Genomic DNA, 17,689 nt, shown 5'->3' on the forward strand with positions numbered 1-17,689 from the left:
CCCCAGGAATCCGTTCATCTCCACACCCCCAAGGCTTGAACTAAAACTATTTTGTTTTACATGGATGTTAGGGTTCGATCTCAAGTCTTCATGTCCAGGCAGCTATAGTCACCGAATGAGGCATTCCCTAGGCCTCAAACAAGTTAATCATAATGAAAAACTGTAACCAAAACCACTGGGAATGACTTTTGTTTTTTTCAATTACCAACTTAAAGGCTTTGCAAATATTTTTCCAATTATTATTCGGTAGTACAATTTATTGAAATTTCTCAGCATTCTTTTCTGTCTTGGAAGTAGGGCTGATGAGGACAGGAAACAAAGAACTCCAGGCTTAATAGCTGCTTTGTGATTTTGTAGAAAAACAATGTATACTTAAAGCTTTAATATCTTCTCAACTGCCTGGTTGGAATTGTAATAGTAGCCTTACATTGTCTCCAACAGTGGGTAAGCCTACATCCTAGGTATTTTTCTGGTTCGGAGCCAATAATCACTGAGTCCACTACCCTCCTCAATAGATCAGCAACACTCACGGAACTATATGTTCTCTACCACTAGTGCTGTTAAAGTTTTTCTCAGTGCTACATCTGGTAGGTTCATCCTGTTGTCTCTCTTTCCCTTGGACCAAACTGCTAAACAACTTTAGTATCTCCATGGTTGTCTTTAGAGAAGCACCAGCTCCCACAGGATGACACCATGTGCTTCCTTGTGGTAACTCAATACTTAAATAGCCCAGAAAAAATACTGATCAAAACTTTCTCTTTCTAGTAAGAGCAGAGAGATGGTTCAGTTGTTCAAAGCACTTGCTGTTCTTCCGTGGGACCCACATTAGCTTCCGTGTTTGCTTACTCTAGTCAGGGAGGCAAACAGTGGCCTGTAACTACAGATTCAAGGCATCTAATGAGCTCTTAGATTGCCCTGGGCATCCACATGTAGCATATTCACGCTCGCGCATACACACACACACACACACACACACACACACTTGCATTGAAATTAAGATTAAATCTTAAAAAACATTTTTATTTTTGTGGAAAACTAAGTAAGATGGATCAAGCCTTTAATCCCAGATTTTAGGACGCTGAAACAAAAAGACAAGTTGAGATTTAGGGCTACACAGTGAGTAGCAGGCCCACATGGTCTACAATTGAGACCCTTTCTCCGAAAAACAGATAGCCACAGAATACATATGTGAAATTTTTTTTCATTGTCATTCCAGTAATCTAGAACTCTTGTTGCCTCAAGTTTAAATACAAGCCTTGATTAACTATTCAATTACCATTCCCCATCACTCTGTAGCAAGACATCCCAGGTCTCTCCTAATTTTAAGAGGTTCCAAATCTAGGAAAAGGCAGCAGCTTTTGGTTGGTTGTGAAGCATGAACTCAAAGCAGGGAGAAGTCGTGATTCCGGATAAAAGCAGACATTTTTTTCCTGCAGGACTCTTGTCAGTTTCAGATGCTTATGCACCTCCCAACTGCCTATCTGGATGACAACGAAATCCTGAAGGTCTCTAATCAGATTCATCTTGTGTGTGTGTGTGTGTGTGTGTGTGTGTGTGTGTATGTGTGTATGTGTGTGTGTGTGTATGTGTGTGTGTGTGTCTGTGGTGTGTTTGTGTGTGTGTCTGTGGTGTGTTTGTGTGTGTATGTGTGTGTGTTTGTGTGTGTGTGTCTGTGGTGTGTTTGTGTGTGTCTGTGGTGTGTTTGTGTATGTGTGTGTGTTTGTGTGTGTGTATGTGAGTGTGTATGTGTGAGTGTTTATGTGTGTGTGTGTATGTGTGTGTGTATATGTGTGTGTGTGTGTGTGTTTTCTCAGTCATCACTTTACCGTAACTCCTCCCACAATGTCTTCTTTTTTGTTGCTTTTAAGAGAGAAGCCTTCTGCTCGGCAGTGTTTCTTTCTCTCCAGCTTTTCAACCTGCACCGTAGCAGGTGTGTAATAAACCCAGCAGGTGCTCCAAACTAAACTTTCTGAAATTTGTCTTCAAACTCCACAAAGGGCAGCTGTCATCCCGACCTCCTGCCCATCTGTCGTCTCCACAGCATAATGGCTGAAGTGATGGCAGCACTCAGCTCCCCATTTTTTTTTTTGCAGTAGAATCTTTTACACATGTATGCAGTTAGACTTAGTGGTGGCTCTCCAAAGCCTGGTGAGGGAGCAGAGCCAGAGGCACAGCCTGTGAACTCCTCAGGACTACTGAACCGGCGGCCATCCTGAGGGGTGGGGTGATCTGGGTGTTAGCAGGCACATCTAACACTTGTAAAATACTGCCAATTGATTTATTTAGCTTTGTTTGCTTATATTTTAAATCTGATACTTCTATTAAGTAAAGAAATGCCATACATTTAACCCTTCCTCACAATGCAAAAGTATCCTTTCCCACAGTTACAGTACCTTCTTAAAGTACCTTTCTATTTTTAATTAATTATTAAATAATTAATTATTTTTTACACTCCAGATTTTATTCCCCTCTCGGCCATACCTTTAAGATAGGAGACATGTCTTTCTGCTGCGGGTGCTCTCAGTGGCAAAGCACGCATTCCACCGGGCCCTCTGCTTTGGCTTATTGGACCCATCAAGTAAAGCATGTTGAGCATGAGGGGGTTCTCGGGTTCAATTTTATCTGTTTGATTATTTTCTGTCCCAAATATTTTGGGAATCCTATTGACTTAACATCTGCTTATTCTTTAGACTTCCCTTCACTTTTTAAAAGAGAGCCCAACTAGCCAGTCAGTGAAGTCTTGAATAGAGAATGCCTCTACTTCTGCCTCTCAGGTACGGTGTCTGGTGTCTCCCTGAGCTGTCGGGCTTTCCTCTGGCAATGCAGGGTGAACTTTTGGTGTACTTCTTCCACAGTGTCCAATGTTTAAAATATTAAGTCACTTATTTTCTGAGAAGTTGTGGACCAGCGACCATCAAGAAACATTAAGGATTATGAATACACACATGGGTGAAGGATTGACGATTATACATGCTGAAAAGTGGCATAGCTTTGGGAATTTCAGTTTCATTGTGGTAAGAAGATTGTACCAGAATGCTGTAGACAGTAGGCTGAAAGGGCAGAAGGTTCGAGTCACTGGAGGCCTTGCCTCCTACAGAAATATTTTGAGTGACATCATCAAGTCAGTGGGTAATTGCAGAAATATTTTAGTCCAAATATTAAAGTTTGTCACACTCACTCTTTGTATGAAGCCAAATGACACAGATATCTTCCATGCGAAGATAACTGGAATACACAGAGAAGAATTCTCCATAATTGTTATTCAGAAGCTCCTTCACATATCCTCACTGGTCTGTCTGCCTGGTGCTTTCCACCTAAATTATTACTCAAAGAAAAGCCTTTTTTTTTCAAGATCATGTTGGGGGTGTGGGTTAAAAGCCACATGGATTGAATGTTGGTTTTACTTAAGACTCCACTCAATGAAGTGTTCTAAGCTCTGCTGCCCTCACGTGCATGCCTTTTCATGTTGTAATAAATCTTTCAGGCCCTACTGTGTGCTAAGAATCCTGCTTCTCCAGAGGCGAACTAATAAGCAGCCATGTATTCATTCTCTAGGCACCAGCATGCTCAAGGTCCAGTGCATGGTGTAGCAGGGTATCGTGCCCACGTGTGTGGAGAGGATATGAGGAGAGAAGAGGCTCTGCAGGGAGTGAAGACACAGCCCAGGCTGTAGAGGAAAGGGAGGAAGGGGAATGGGCAGTGTCCATAGTCCCCTGCCTTCTCCACCCACTATGTTGACTATTTATACTTGAATAGTAGCTATTAATCTTGTATGAGAAACTCAGAAGGAGTCAATGTTTGACCATACCTGTGTTTTTTAAGGTCAAGTTAATTGATCATAAAATACTAAGATGTTGCCAGTAAGATACCTTGTGAAGAGAATATGCACAAGTAATTAAAATGTTAAAGACTAAAAACTAAAGTGTCATTAAAAGTTAAAAGGCAATTAACATCACTTGAGAATTTAAACAGTTGATCTTCAGCATTTAAAAATAATCATTTTGGTCAAGATTTGAATCTGTGCTATCCTTCAAAACTTGCCACACACATTAAATTGAACATAAGGCTCAGCTGACAACTGATTGTATGAAGGAAAAGTGGTTATTTTACATATTTAATTTAATGTATTAAGACAGAATTGCTGTCCATTCTGTTAAATGCCTTGTGATTGTAATAACCGCACACCTGAACTTACATTACAGGTTCAATACCAACCTTTTAATATCTACTAATTATATACAGAATACAATTCAACTCAATTTCTATGTGCACAAGGAAAATATTCTTACCATATTTAAAAAATACAGGAAAACACCTACCAATTTTTATTTCAATAAATCACAGTTCTTCTGTATTACAATTTTCTATCGCAATCTCACTAACTGAAAAAAATATATATGGGAATTCTCTTTCATGTAAGGAAACGTTAATTACCAAAACTACACACAATTACCTCTATTTTATATTACTCGAACGTTCTAGGCTGCAGTGTGATTTGTAATTTACACTTAGAATACTTTGAAGTGATGTGATTTAGGTTGGGCTGGGGGATGGAAGTCCTTGTGTTGATTCTTAGTAAGGCTAAGGACGCTGATGGCCGGGGATGAAGGACGTGCTCCACTATGACACAACCGCGTAGGAGTTATTGCGAGCAATAGTAATAGAAATTAGATGGAAATGCTGCTCCACTCTTTTATATGCTAAAACTAAAGTCTTACCCACTTGCCTACGAGTAAGCTAGATAGCCATATTACTGTTGAATATAGGATATATCTAGATACATGTGATGAAGCAGATGTGTAAATATTAATTGGAATAAGAAATTTCTGATAGTTGGTAACACATTTAATTTACTGGGATGTAATAATTTGCATTCCAAGTAAAATACAGAGAAGACCTCACTCCTCAGCTGTCTCGGTCGCAGAGAGCAGAGAGGCCTGGCTGTGTTTCCTACTCTGTAGCATTAACTGCATTTTACTACCAATTTCCGAGAGCTTGGTGAAGAGTTGTTTTTTTTTTTTCTGTTTCAGATTGGAATTGATTTTTGCTTCCATCTGTATTAATTGAATTAATTAATTCTAATGTTTCTGTGGCAGAAATAGTGTTGGGGAAAGTCCTCACGAGAAAAACAATGAATAAAGCCTAAAAACAATTGCAAGAAAAGAATTCTCTAACCTTTCCCTTAACATACATCTGAAAATACAATATATATTACATTATATTTTGATTATATTTTGTACATGTACTTCAAAACTTATACATACATATATTATTTATATTTTTTGATATTAAAATATAAATAAAGGTTTTATCCCTTTTCCTTTCCTACCTTCAAGCTCTCCTTCAAGTCCTCCCACATATCACTCCTTTGTTCTCTCTAAATCTCATGGATTCTTTTTCTTTACTTGTCATCTATCTATCTATCTATCTATCTATCTATCTATCTATCTATCTATCTATCTAATTACATATTTATTATATATAATATATGTGTACACAGATGTAATTATAACCTGCTAAATCTGAATATAATTCTTAAATTGCATTTATTTATTTTGTATCTGCACATTCTTGTGTGCTGTGGATGCATGTGGAGATCAGAAAAATCTTCTGGGAATGAGTTCTTTCACCCATGTGGGCCCTAAACATTATACTAGGGACCTCAGGCTTGGCAGCAGGTACTTTTATGCTGAGCCATCTGCCAAGACCCTGGAAAGTATGTCAGCTGAAAACAAGATAAAGGTCAGTGGGTCTGTCACTGCTGACATGAGAGAACGTGTGGGATTCTGTCAAGTCATGAGAGATGCTGTGAGTTAGATGAGGAAAAACCAAGGTTCAATTTCTCTGGCTCCTCGGTCATTCACAAGTCGTTATCTATGCCCTCATTCTCTGTCTTCATTATCTAGTTATATTTAGGGTACCCTATGTTTTCCAGATAAAAGTCTCAAGCTCTTATTATCCCCCAAAGGCTTTCCTGTGGGTTTCCAGATGATTCAGGGTGCTCTCAATAAACCGACAAATTTTACTTTTTCACCCTTACAGAACAGACATTTTCCCGGCAGAGAGACAGTACAGATCCAGGACCATAGTTCACCGGTCAGTGTGATGACCACTAGATTATGAGGTAAGCAAGCAACTGTGTCTCCAAACCCTTCACAGATAGTGCAGCTAGGTTGAGGAAATGGCATGAATGTGCCAATGTTGTGACAACAGCTGGTCATTCAGCACCCGTCTCCTCTCTGCTTCCTATCAATTTTTGATTCTGCCTCGGAAACCTGATGCTTCGATGATACACCATGCCAAGTATGAACAACACTTCTTAGGAACACAATATCAAGCGATTTTTCAGTCTTTCTGACAAGATTTGCACACGGTTTGTCTTCAGGGAGACCCATTTTGAGGCTTGTCCCTAAGGTGTCAATTGTTAAAACGATGAATGTTTTTATTTCAGTTGGGTCATGTTGTGTGGTCTCAGTTTCCCTGTCATGAAAATGGGTTCATGCAGCTTTCAAATGAGGGCTACCTCATGTCTCTAGCTTCCTGTCTTATCAGGGCGCACCTTTCTCTCATGTTTGTCTTCACGTTCTCCTTTGTGACCTTGCATATAGCCATAGTAGGTGACCCTCCCCATAAATTAACACATGCAGTGCTATGCTCTTGGACTGCCACAACATTGATTCCAAAAATAACCCTGTAACCTTGTTCAACGATTCACCTCGAGGTATTCTGTTATAAAAGACTAAGACATTCACTCATTTAGTTGTAATTCTGAGAGACCATGCCTTCTCGCCGTGTTCACACCTAAGATGACCTTGTCAAGTTCATTCATCATCTTTCTCTGTCAGACAGTGTATTGGCTCACCAGTAATTACCAGTTCCAAACAGAACAACCCACGACTGTAGCTAGATATAAATTAAACATACAGGTTGAATCCGTGTGTCAGAGGTACTCTCTTCAGGATGTATTCTTCACCTGTTCCGTTTCTACAAACAGTGCCAGGCGACACAAAAGAGCCTATCAATAGAGCTACAGGGTGTATAAGAGCAGGAGAGAGAGAACAGGCATGAGAGAAGAGGAAAATGAATTGCTGGAGAATCTTTGTTGACAATGAATGTAGAGAAGAGTTGTCAAGCCAGCCACTTCCAGCCCAGCCGCAACACAAGCCGGAAGCGTAGAACTAACAAAAGGAATGGGAACAAAAGACCTTCCATCCAGAGAGAGAATGAGGGTTGCTGACAATATGTATCAGACTGGATTTGACAAAAACCAGAAAGTTAAATGACCAAAGTCAATGACTCTGGTGACTTCACGAATCTGCAAACACAAGCAAACACTGGGCTTGTCCTGAGGCAATGCTGGAAAGGGTGAGTTGTGACCAAACCATATATTCATTCTTAACTTTATGTGATGCAACCTTCTCACTACAGTAAAATCAAAAACTGTAAAATATGAAAATATTTTGGAGCCATTATGTTATTTTCTGACATTTAAACAGAGACAGGAAATAGCAACCTTTTCAAACTACTGGACTCTTCTTTCTCTCTTAGTGCCTAAGAGTAAGCATGCCTATGTTTGCAATGACATTGAGTTTGATGTGCTATATTTAGTCATCCATTCAACGAGCATTGATTACCAGCCTGCAGGGCTCCCTGTCAAATGTGATAAATAAGTATTGTGGAGGGGCAATATCTCCAACTGCCTGGAAGCAATGGCAGAGAAGGTAGAGAAGGGGCTTAGTGTAGTCCCTCTCTGCGTGCTACCTACATGAGAATTTGCCCCTGAAAAGTATTAACAAACAAAAATACAAGATACTCTCCAGGGTTGTGTTGTAAAAAAAATCTTGAGTCTAGCTGTAACCTAATTATATGCTTACAATGGACAGAACTAGGTTTAACTGGAGTCAAGCAATAAGGGATACATGAGCATGAACATTAAGAAAGGTGTGTGTATGTGCACACGGTATGCACTCACTGAGAAGTGGCTATTAGCCCAAATGCTTGAATTACCCTAAATGCAAAGAACACATGAAACTCAAGACAGATGACCAAAATGTGAATGCTTCACTCCTTCTTTAAAAGGGGAACAAGAATACCCTTGGGAGGGAATATGGAGGCAAAGTTTAGAACAGAGACTGAAGGAACACCCATTCAGAGCCTGCCCCACATGTGGCCCACCATATACAGCCACCCAACTAGAAAAGATGGATGAAGCAAAGTGTAGGCTGACAGGAACCAGATGTAGATCTTGCTTGAGAGACACAGTCGGAATATGGCAAATACATAGGCGAATGACATCATTAAACCACTGAACTGAAGGAATCAGAGAAAGGACTGGAAGAGCTTGAAGGGGCTCGAGACCCCATATGAACAACAATGCCAAGCAACCAGAGCTTCCAGGGACTAAGCCACTACCCAAAGACTTTACATGGACTGACCCTGGGCTCCAACTGCATATGTAGAAATGAATAGCCTAGTAAGGGCACCAGTGGAAGGGGAAGTCCTTGGTCCTGCCAAGGCTGGACCCCCAGTGAACAGGTTTCTTGCAAGGGAGGGCGGTAATGGGGGAGGTTTGGGAGGGGAACACCCATATAGAAGGGGAGGGGAAGAGTTAGGGGGATGTTTATCTGGAAACCGGGAAAGGGAATAACATTTGCAATGGAAATAAGACATACCCAATATAATTAAGATGAAAAAAATAAAATAAAATAAATTAAAAAATTAAAAAAGAAAGGTGTGTGTGTGTGTGTGTGTGTGTGTGTGTGTGTGTGAGAGAGAGAGAGAGAGAGAGAGAGAGAGAGAGAGAGAGAGAGAGAGAGAGAGAGATCAAGAATATAACACAAGAGACTCTCTTAGGAGTCAGTTGATACTCACTTCCTTTGCTGGGCTGAAGAGCGCCGGGTACAAATCACTGCTACAATGACCACAACCAACACGGTGAGAACGCCTACGGTGACCACGGTTATGACAAGCAGGTTGCTGTTCTTTTGAGGAGTTACACTGCCATGTGGGGGGTGCATTTGTCCAATGGGTGGTTCTGGGGGTAAAACAAGTATACAGGGTTCAGGTTCAGGGAGAGGTTGTCACTACTGCTCATCAAGCTGTAATGAGGGAAAGAGTTCTTACTGTTATAGCCCGAGAACAAAAACAGAATGAGTCAAGGATAGATACAAACCTGCTCAGGAAATTTTTATTAACAGCGCTATTTATAAAAGCCAAAATAGGGACAATATAAATATTGATTAGTTAAAAAAATGGAAAAGGAAAGAAAGAAAAATGGTGCTATACCTTTTAATGTAATATACCCAGCCAAAGGAAAGAATGGAGTCATGCTATAACGTAGAAGTGAAAGGAAGTCAACTAAAGGTTGGATGGAGTTTCATTCTATTTTTATAAAACATATAGAATAGGCAAATCAATAGAAGTAGAATATATTTTAGTGTTAGCCGATGGATGGAGAGATGGCTCAATAGGAAGGGTCAATAATGGTTTTGATGAGAGTCTGGCCCATGGGAAGGGATGATATGTTTTTGATGGAAAGGTGGTCCAATGGGACACACCTACAATGTTTTTTATTGAAAGATGGGCTAATGGGGAGGGCCCATAATGGTTTTGAGCTTCCTGTTCAGTTGACAGAAGTTTTATAATTTAGAGACTGATTGTACTAGTGTAGCCTGTTGACTACATTAAAAGCAGCCAACATAGAACATTTCCAAAGGTGAATTTATAGGAGAGTTTTATTCTGATCAACAAGCTAAAAATATAAAGTTGGGAAAAACCTTTTCACTGAGTCTGTTTTGTGTTCCTCAGCTACTCCTAGGCACGAGGCATGCCCTGGAGTATGGCTGACATTCCCAGTGACACTCCATTGGAGAAAACGGACTTTCCCTCTGCCAGCAGGTACCAATTACAAATAGTTTCTTGGTTAAAGGTCAGACTTTGTGTGCACTTCCGTTTCTCAGTTCTGGGATGTTGTCTAGTTGAAGCTCTCGTGTGTGCTGCTAGAGTCTGTAAGTTTATGTGGGTATCAGTCTTGTATTTGGAAGACATTGTTGCATCTTCCATTGGCATGAAAGTATCTGATAAGAACACTGAGTTTCTACTAAAAATTTACCAATCTCAGAAGAGCCATTTTCACAGAAACATACAGGGCTTTCTATCACATTATTTTGAGAAGTTGAAATGCGATTGCTTGCATGCTGAGAAAAAAATAGTTCCTTGAAGTAAATTACATAGATCCAAGCAGTGATCTTTCATCAGACATCCCATATATATGAATTTAAAACAGAATAAAAGAATATCCAACAAATATCTGAATATTTAAAAATAATTGATAATTTCACATGTTTATTAAAGAGAATGAATCAAAATGGTGAAACATGGTAATTTAACAGTGTTTCAAACTTGAGGTGAATAATATAAAGCTTTATAGGATCTATAGATTTTCTGATCAAATTGCTAAACTTATTTTACAAATCCCAGGCAGAACTACTAGCAAAGGGATTTGGTATTCCCAGGTGAATAAAGCAGTGTTGAGCTGAGGTAAGGTTCATGGTGGTTGCCGTTCACACAAATGTAAGGTACAGGCTGTGCTTTGAGAAGTAGAAGCATGTTCAGTGTCAAGGGAGGATGTGGAGTCTAGTCTAAAAATTAAATACATCATAAAATTGAAATAGTATGATAACACCAAATATTTAACTTTGATTCTACCTGACATAAAAAGTATTTAGGATGCCAGCTTCCACAATTTCGTTAAGGGCTCTCAAAAGACAATTCGTAAATTATAGCATTCTCACGTGTTCTCTCTCTCTCTCTCTCTCTCTCTCTCTCTCTCTCTCTCTCTCTCTCTCTCTCTCTTCAAAAGTGAATTTTTAAAAGGGTAGAATGAGAAACAAACAACAGAAATGACTACCAGGGCCTAAATTTCCTTGGAACTGCTGATTGCATCCTGACAATAAGCTATTACTCTGCTTTGAAGGATCAACCCAGCAAATGTAGAGAGAACCAGAAAGCACCGATAACTCTGTCAGTCTGAGGGAGATGTATGCGATTTCATTATGTGAGAGGTTTCAGAACAAAACATGGGAAGATGTTTTTGTCAATGCAGACATCTTTTAAGGGTAAAGTGTGACTGCAGACTCACCTCTCAGGGGATTCACTTACATAAATAATTGGAAAAAAATACCTTTTCCCCAAACCTTAACATTTTAGAAGGCTTTTAACTAGGAATCTCAGGTTTCACATGCCTTTATGGGATTGGTTACAATAGCCAGGGCTCATGTCAGATCACATATTTACCATAATTTTTCTGCTAGCAAAGTACAAGAGGAAAGAGATTAGGTTTTCCTTTCACCATCCATGTGTCTTTGGGTTTTCAGTTTGCTGCAATGAGTCAGAGTCCTAATTTGTGTCTCTGGTAGTTATTCTAGATATATTGCATGCACATCATTAGTCTCATTCACTTAGCTTAATATTTCCAATACATCATGAACTGAAAGAAAAAGCTGAGGAGGGTAATGCCAGCAATTGATATGAACTGGCTGGAAACCACTGGACATCATTCTCTGGTTTGCCTTCACGAATTTCCTCTGTGAGGTAAGGTTTGCCAGGTCAAATTTAAATCATAATTTTATTGTTACTAGGAATCTTAAATCTTAAAGAAGAAGCATGTACTGGAATACATTTCAAATCACTGTCCTATTCCTCAGCTGAAGACTGACTCCTGTGAACAGGAAGGTTTATTGATTGGCACACTCATGTTAGAGTTAGTTTGGTGCTTCTTTTTAACAAAAAATTCATTTTATTTTGAAAGACAACTTGAAGCACTTATGCAAAACTTTTAAGCTGGATGCACACTGGGGAGTGACATATTTTAGAGTGAAAATACAAGTAATTTTGAGTAATTTCTCATTGCATATGCATATACATTAAGAAGCATAAACACGTTGTAACAGAAATCTCTAGCAAAGGATTTACTTATGTCAGACTTTTAGGCTATTGTGAAAAAAATTACAATTTTACTGTTAAATCTAACACTGTTAAAGCCTGTGTCCTTCAGGTCATGTAGCTTCAGAGAGAACACAATTTTGCCTGTGGTTAACATTGACTCCATCATGAACATTTACATCCTCTGCACAGCAATACTAAAAGATAGGAGAGGATCATCACTCTTTTCTGGTGTTGTCTACTTCAAAATATATTACTTGTGGTCATAAATAAAATGGGGGAATGAATTCCTACTCAAACAACTTCATAAAATTGATAAATTAAAATTGGTAATTTAGGATTACTCTAAAATTTGCTAGTACGTTTAAATGTAACTGAATGTCAAAAGAAAAGGATATATATATATATATATATATATATATATATATATATATATAAACATATATATATGTTTTAGGTCAGAGAACCAGCCATGGGCATCATTTCTCTTCTTGTAATTGTAGTCCAGGGATCTAACTCAGGTCCTAAATATTTGGGTCAAGCACCTTAAAATACCAAGGCATCTTGCTGGCTCTTTAGAATGATTCTAATGGGAGATTTTGATTCCTTAAGTGAATTCTAGAATGAGAATTTCTCTATCATATATGATATGTGGTAGATGACATATGACATATGGTATATGACATCACATGTCATCTGATATGTGATGTCTAATGTATAATGATCAATGATGCATTATGGATGATATATGATATATCATATACGATGTATGATATATTATATATGTTGTATGATATATGGTTTATGATATCTGATATATATATTTGATATATAATACATATCAATTAAAGCAACCTTAAAAAAATTCTGTGTATCCATGAATTATTTTCACCATCCTTCCTTGGTAGTTTAATCCACCTGGATTCTTTATCTTGTTTTTATTGTTCCTGAAGTAATATAATGTTACACCTGAATCCATAGTTTATTACTAGAACCCTACACTCAGAGGAGTCTTAGTAGCATTTTACCCTTTACAACACTATTTATTTGTATTTTATGTATGCGTATTTGTATTTTATGTATGTATGTGTGCAACATGTGTGTAGTGCCGAAGGAGGCTATGAGATGGTATATAGAATTCTATAGAAATGGAGCTACAAAAAATTGTGAATTATTACGTGTAATTTGGAATTAACTTTGAGTCTTTACGAGAACGGCGAGTGTTCTCCACTTGGCCATTTCTCTAGATCATTAGTAACATTTCTGGACTGATTTTAAGTATAGAGAGTGTGACTGGTGTACTGTTAATGTTTAAGATAATCTTTACATGGGATTAAGTTAATGAAACTAGCAACCTTTGATAGGCAAAATGATCATTACCCAAGTTTATTGCACAGGGGAAGCCACTTGTCTGGATTCAGGCCCAATACTTGCCTTTCACATTGTTCTGTGAGCTCCAGCCTTATAATTATGAGAGACTTCCAGAGCTGGGCATTGATTTTTGTCAAGCATTGCAGAAGTGTGGGAGAGAACATGTGAGAAAGAACAGGACAATATGGACCCCCTGGAGAAAGCATCCTGTATTAAACCTTAGATTTGATGTGAACATATATATGTTTAGGATGTTCCCTCATGTCTGAAGATCCTGACACCCTAAGCTAATGCGTATGTTGAAAACTAATAGTACCTTTGGTGAGATTCAACTATAAGGATTTTTAGGTGTGCCTATGTACAGTAGGTAGAATTTTCATGAACTGAATCTGTGTCCTCATAAGACAAGCCTAGAGAATGTCAGGTACCATTTCTAGCAAGGAGGACACAGAATATGCTATATGTGAAATAGAGAATAAGGTCTCATCATACATACAACCTACTGAGGCCTTAACCTTGAACTATCTTCCCAACCTTTAGAAGAACTATGAGCAACAAATTCCTGTAGTTTACACAGTACCCAATATATTCTGTGATGATAACAGGAATGGCTGGGAAATGTAGATGAAAGTAAATGGATTTGTCTATGTTTAAGCAAAGGGCATTATTAGCAGAGGAAGTTATAGTGTGAGATTGAACATTATTAAGGGACTACACCACTTGGAGAAGTTCATGCATTTGTTTTTACTGTACAATAGCACACACTAGCAAGTCATCACTTAATTTAACTATTTATTTTAATTTCACCACCAGCAAACAAATTAAATAGCAAATTTGGCCTCCCATCTCTATCACGTAATAGGAAAATACACAAATGGAAATGTATCTGTTCATTAATCAAATCCCTCATGCAAATCTACTAAGGTGGCTAAACGATTTCATTAGTTATAAAACAAAATACTGCACAGCAGTGAAGAAAAATGAGGGAGAAGTATCCTAAGCACATGGACAAATCTTCACCAATTTGAAAATAAAGACAAATTATAGCATGATCCAGAGGATTTAGAGAGTAATTGGTGTTTTTTTCATTAATGTGTAAAATAATGCTATTTCTTTACACAGCCATGTGTGGGGAACATCAAATCGAAGAGTCCATCAGAGAACTAGCAAGCAAGTAATGATGCAGATACACCCAGGAGACCTCAACTGTGGGATGGAACGGAAGCGTCTTAGAGTTTGCTACCTTGTGATATATAATAACAGCTGTTATGGTATCTCGAATATCTGATTTGTTCTCAGTAAGTCAGACCAAACAAGAACAGCATGTTTTCCAAAGATAAGCATGGTCCTCTAGTTACACTTAATTTATCCTCTCAAAGACGCTGCTTCAACAAACGGAGAGAAGCTTGTAGAGTGGGACTTTCACTCCACTCCCTAGTCATTACCTGGGATTTCCTCCATGTGCTCACCCTAAAAACCCATAGTCATATGGAGAAGCAAGGAAGGTGTCTAATCTTGAGACTATGAAGGACAACTAAAAATCAAGTCTTAGAGAAAATGAACTTTTTGAGTGAAAAGTCCAAGCAACTTTATCAGAAGTAGTTGATTCTTAGTCATCATCTCTCTCCCCAATAAAAATGGTTGTTGTGAACACTGGAAATACACTACCACATTTCAAAATCTATGTATTTAATAAAACTCGTGTTGGTTAGCTTTCTATCAAGCAGACACAAATTAGGATCATCTTAGAAGAGGAAACCTTAATTGAGAAAATTCCTTCAGTAGACTGGACTGAAGTCAAGTCTTTGGATGATTTTCTTGATTAATGATTGATGTCCCAGTCCATTGTGGGTGGAGCTATTCCTGGACAAATTGTATAAGAAAGCAGGCAAAGCAGTCCACAGTAAGAAACTTTCCTCCAGGGTCTCTGCTTTAGTTTCTGACCCCAGGTTCCTTCCTAAAGCTACTACCATGAAATTCTCCCATGATGGACCCTAAGCTGTAAACTGAAATAAAATCTTTCCTCTCCAAATTGTTTTGGTCAATATTTTTCAGCATATTAGGAAGCAAACTAGGAAAGCCCTGTATCATTTATAAATTTCCCAGTGCTGGAACTTTTCTAATTATTTTCCCAGGCATCTGTCACCTCTAATTGTCATCATTTTCTGGTAGAATGTGTGAAGTTTGCTAATAATATCATTTCTCTATAACCACAGTGAAACCCTAAGTACACAGTTCTTGCCCTTGTCAAAAGAAAATTTGTTTTGGAGACTGTAGAATTAACCATGTAATTAGTATATCTAATCCAATAGAACTCAATTTATATACTTACCGTTGAGAGTGCTTCTATCAATCAAGTTAGTATCAACTGGCCAATAACCTCCATCTCCATGACGACCTGTGTAGATCGGCACATTAGAATGTTAGTGCATATAGCCCAGGGAACTAATGACAAATCAAATGAAAAGACATAGAAAATAATTTTAAATGTACACTATAGAGAAGAATTATTTAGGCTGCTTCTATGCATTTCATTTTTCCAATGTGCAATAAAAATCTGTCATACTTAATCCAGTTAAAATCAACTTCTTTCTGTGAAGCAATCTCTTCTCTTCTCTCTCTCTCTCTCTCTCTCTCTCTCTCTCTCTCTCTCTCTGTCTCTTTCTCTCTCTCTCTCTCTCTCTCTCTCCCTCTATCTCCTCCCTGACAGGGATAACAAAGTATCCAGAAACAAACACAAAGTACATTTTCTCTTAGAGACATAATCTCTCAGAACAAAGATTATGTAAGTCATGGCTCCTAGGTCCAGTCAGCTTTTACTGTCTCCTGCTTGTCACAGATATTTAGCAAGTCCCCACTGACGTCTCCCCAGGTGAAGACCTGTTTCATTTGAAATTGGGCTATGAGTACTTGCTGGTAATGTTATCTGCCAAGTAAGGCACTTGAGAATGAAAACCAACTATACAGATAACAAAGAATATCATCAAAGTCTCCAGACATATAATCTACATATCTGTTGCTATCACACAGAAAAAGATAGAAGGGACCTTCATTATAGTACTATTGCGACCTATTTCTCCCATAGGTATTAAGTGAATGTGAACAAAAGGTTTAAAAGAATCAAGTCACAAATTGATTGAAAATACTTATATGATGATAAAGAGTTAACTAAGGATGCTGTATAACAGATGATTTTTTAGTCTATACATAAACGTAGAGAACTGTAATGATGGCTTTGATCTTTGGAAAATCTAGGTGGACCACTCATAGAAAAACATTAAAGATTTGACTTTACATGCAAACATGTCCCAGAATATAGCATTTGTTTCTCAAGTGTTTCCATTTAGAACAGTGTTAAGGGCTGGCCAGGAAGTCGGCGGTTTTCTTTGGTTCCATTAGTAGATTTCATGTTTCCTTCTCTTTCTGACTTACAAGTCAGCCTTCTGGCATTTCTGTGCATACCCCAAATTCTTCTCACTAGTTTTCCCCAAGCATATCATTATTTTATTTTCAAAAAGATCTGTGGAGAAGCAAGTTAGTATTCTGTTCACTGATTCTCTGAGCTCAATTTTTAAAATTATTTGGATATCAATTCTCAGCTACAGTTAGCATGGACACCAGGCTTCCAATAAGCAAGAAAAGATTAATTCAATCACAGCGAATCATGCTTTTCACCTAAAATGGCATATTTAAACTCTGCTGGGTCTTGACTGTGAATGTGAACAGAAGTAGAGACTAGGGTGAAGTTTCTTTATGTATGTGTTAGGGAAGTTGGGGGGCTATGCTTGTGAGAAGAGGTTGTGTGCATTCTGGTAGGCTAAAACTACATCACTGGACAGTCCTACCCCTTCCCTACATATATGGCTTATGTAACCAACACATCTAAAGTTTTAAGGAACTCAGAGAAGCTTTGCCAATAGCACACTGTGTGATCAATGTGGAAAGAAACGAAGTGAAACAGAGGTTCTATATAAATATTAAGAATACTTTTGCAGCAACTGAAAGAAGCTAGATGGCAAAGCAGTGAGCCAAAAAACATTCTAGCAACCTAATCACCTAGGCTAGTAAGGGCAATAAATGACTCCTGTAGGGAGTAATCCTATACTGGCTAGAAATTAGGTAGATGGCCTGGGGAGGATTTTCCTTTTCCTTCAGCCTTCTGACAAATGTTTTTTAATGAAGTTTCTAACTGTTTGCTAGTTTGTGGGAGGTCTAAAAACAATCCCACAAGCATGTCCATGTATTACCCAGTCAGGAAGCTGTGGGCTCTGGAACCCTTTGGATTTAACATTGAGAATACAGTAAGAAGAAAATACCTTTGTTATCGTATAGGCCAGACCCTTAAACAGGACACAGGGACCATGGAAGTGCTTCT

The 17,689-nt window shown here is 38.3% G+C and overlaps 1 protein-coding gene across 2 annotated transcripts in view; it reads right to left on the reverse strand.

The window, feature by feature from the left end:
• Positions 1–17,689, reverse strand: part of Dcc (DCC netrin 1 receptor) — a 1,119,339-nt gene that overhangs the window by 66,976 nt on the left and 1,034,674 nt on the right. For both annotated transcript variants that reach the window (XM_087592178.1, NM_012841.2), the window contains 2 exon segments: positions 15,647–15,712; positions 8,872–9,034 (listed from right to left, as the gene is read on the reverse strand). In XM_087592178.1, coding sequence (XP_087448304.1) covers positions 8,872–9,034; positions 15,647–15,712 — 229 coding nt within the window.

The sequence above is a fragment of the Rattus norvegicus genome, chromosome 18 (genome assembly GCF_021556685.1).
Source record: "Rattus norvegicus strain SHRSP/BbbUtx chromosome 18, alternate assembly SHRSP_T2T, whole genome shotgun sequence".
Taxonomy (NCBI): Eukaryota; Metazoa; Chordata; class Mammalia; order Rodentia; family Muridae; genus Rattus; species Rattus norvegicus.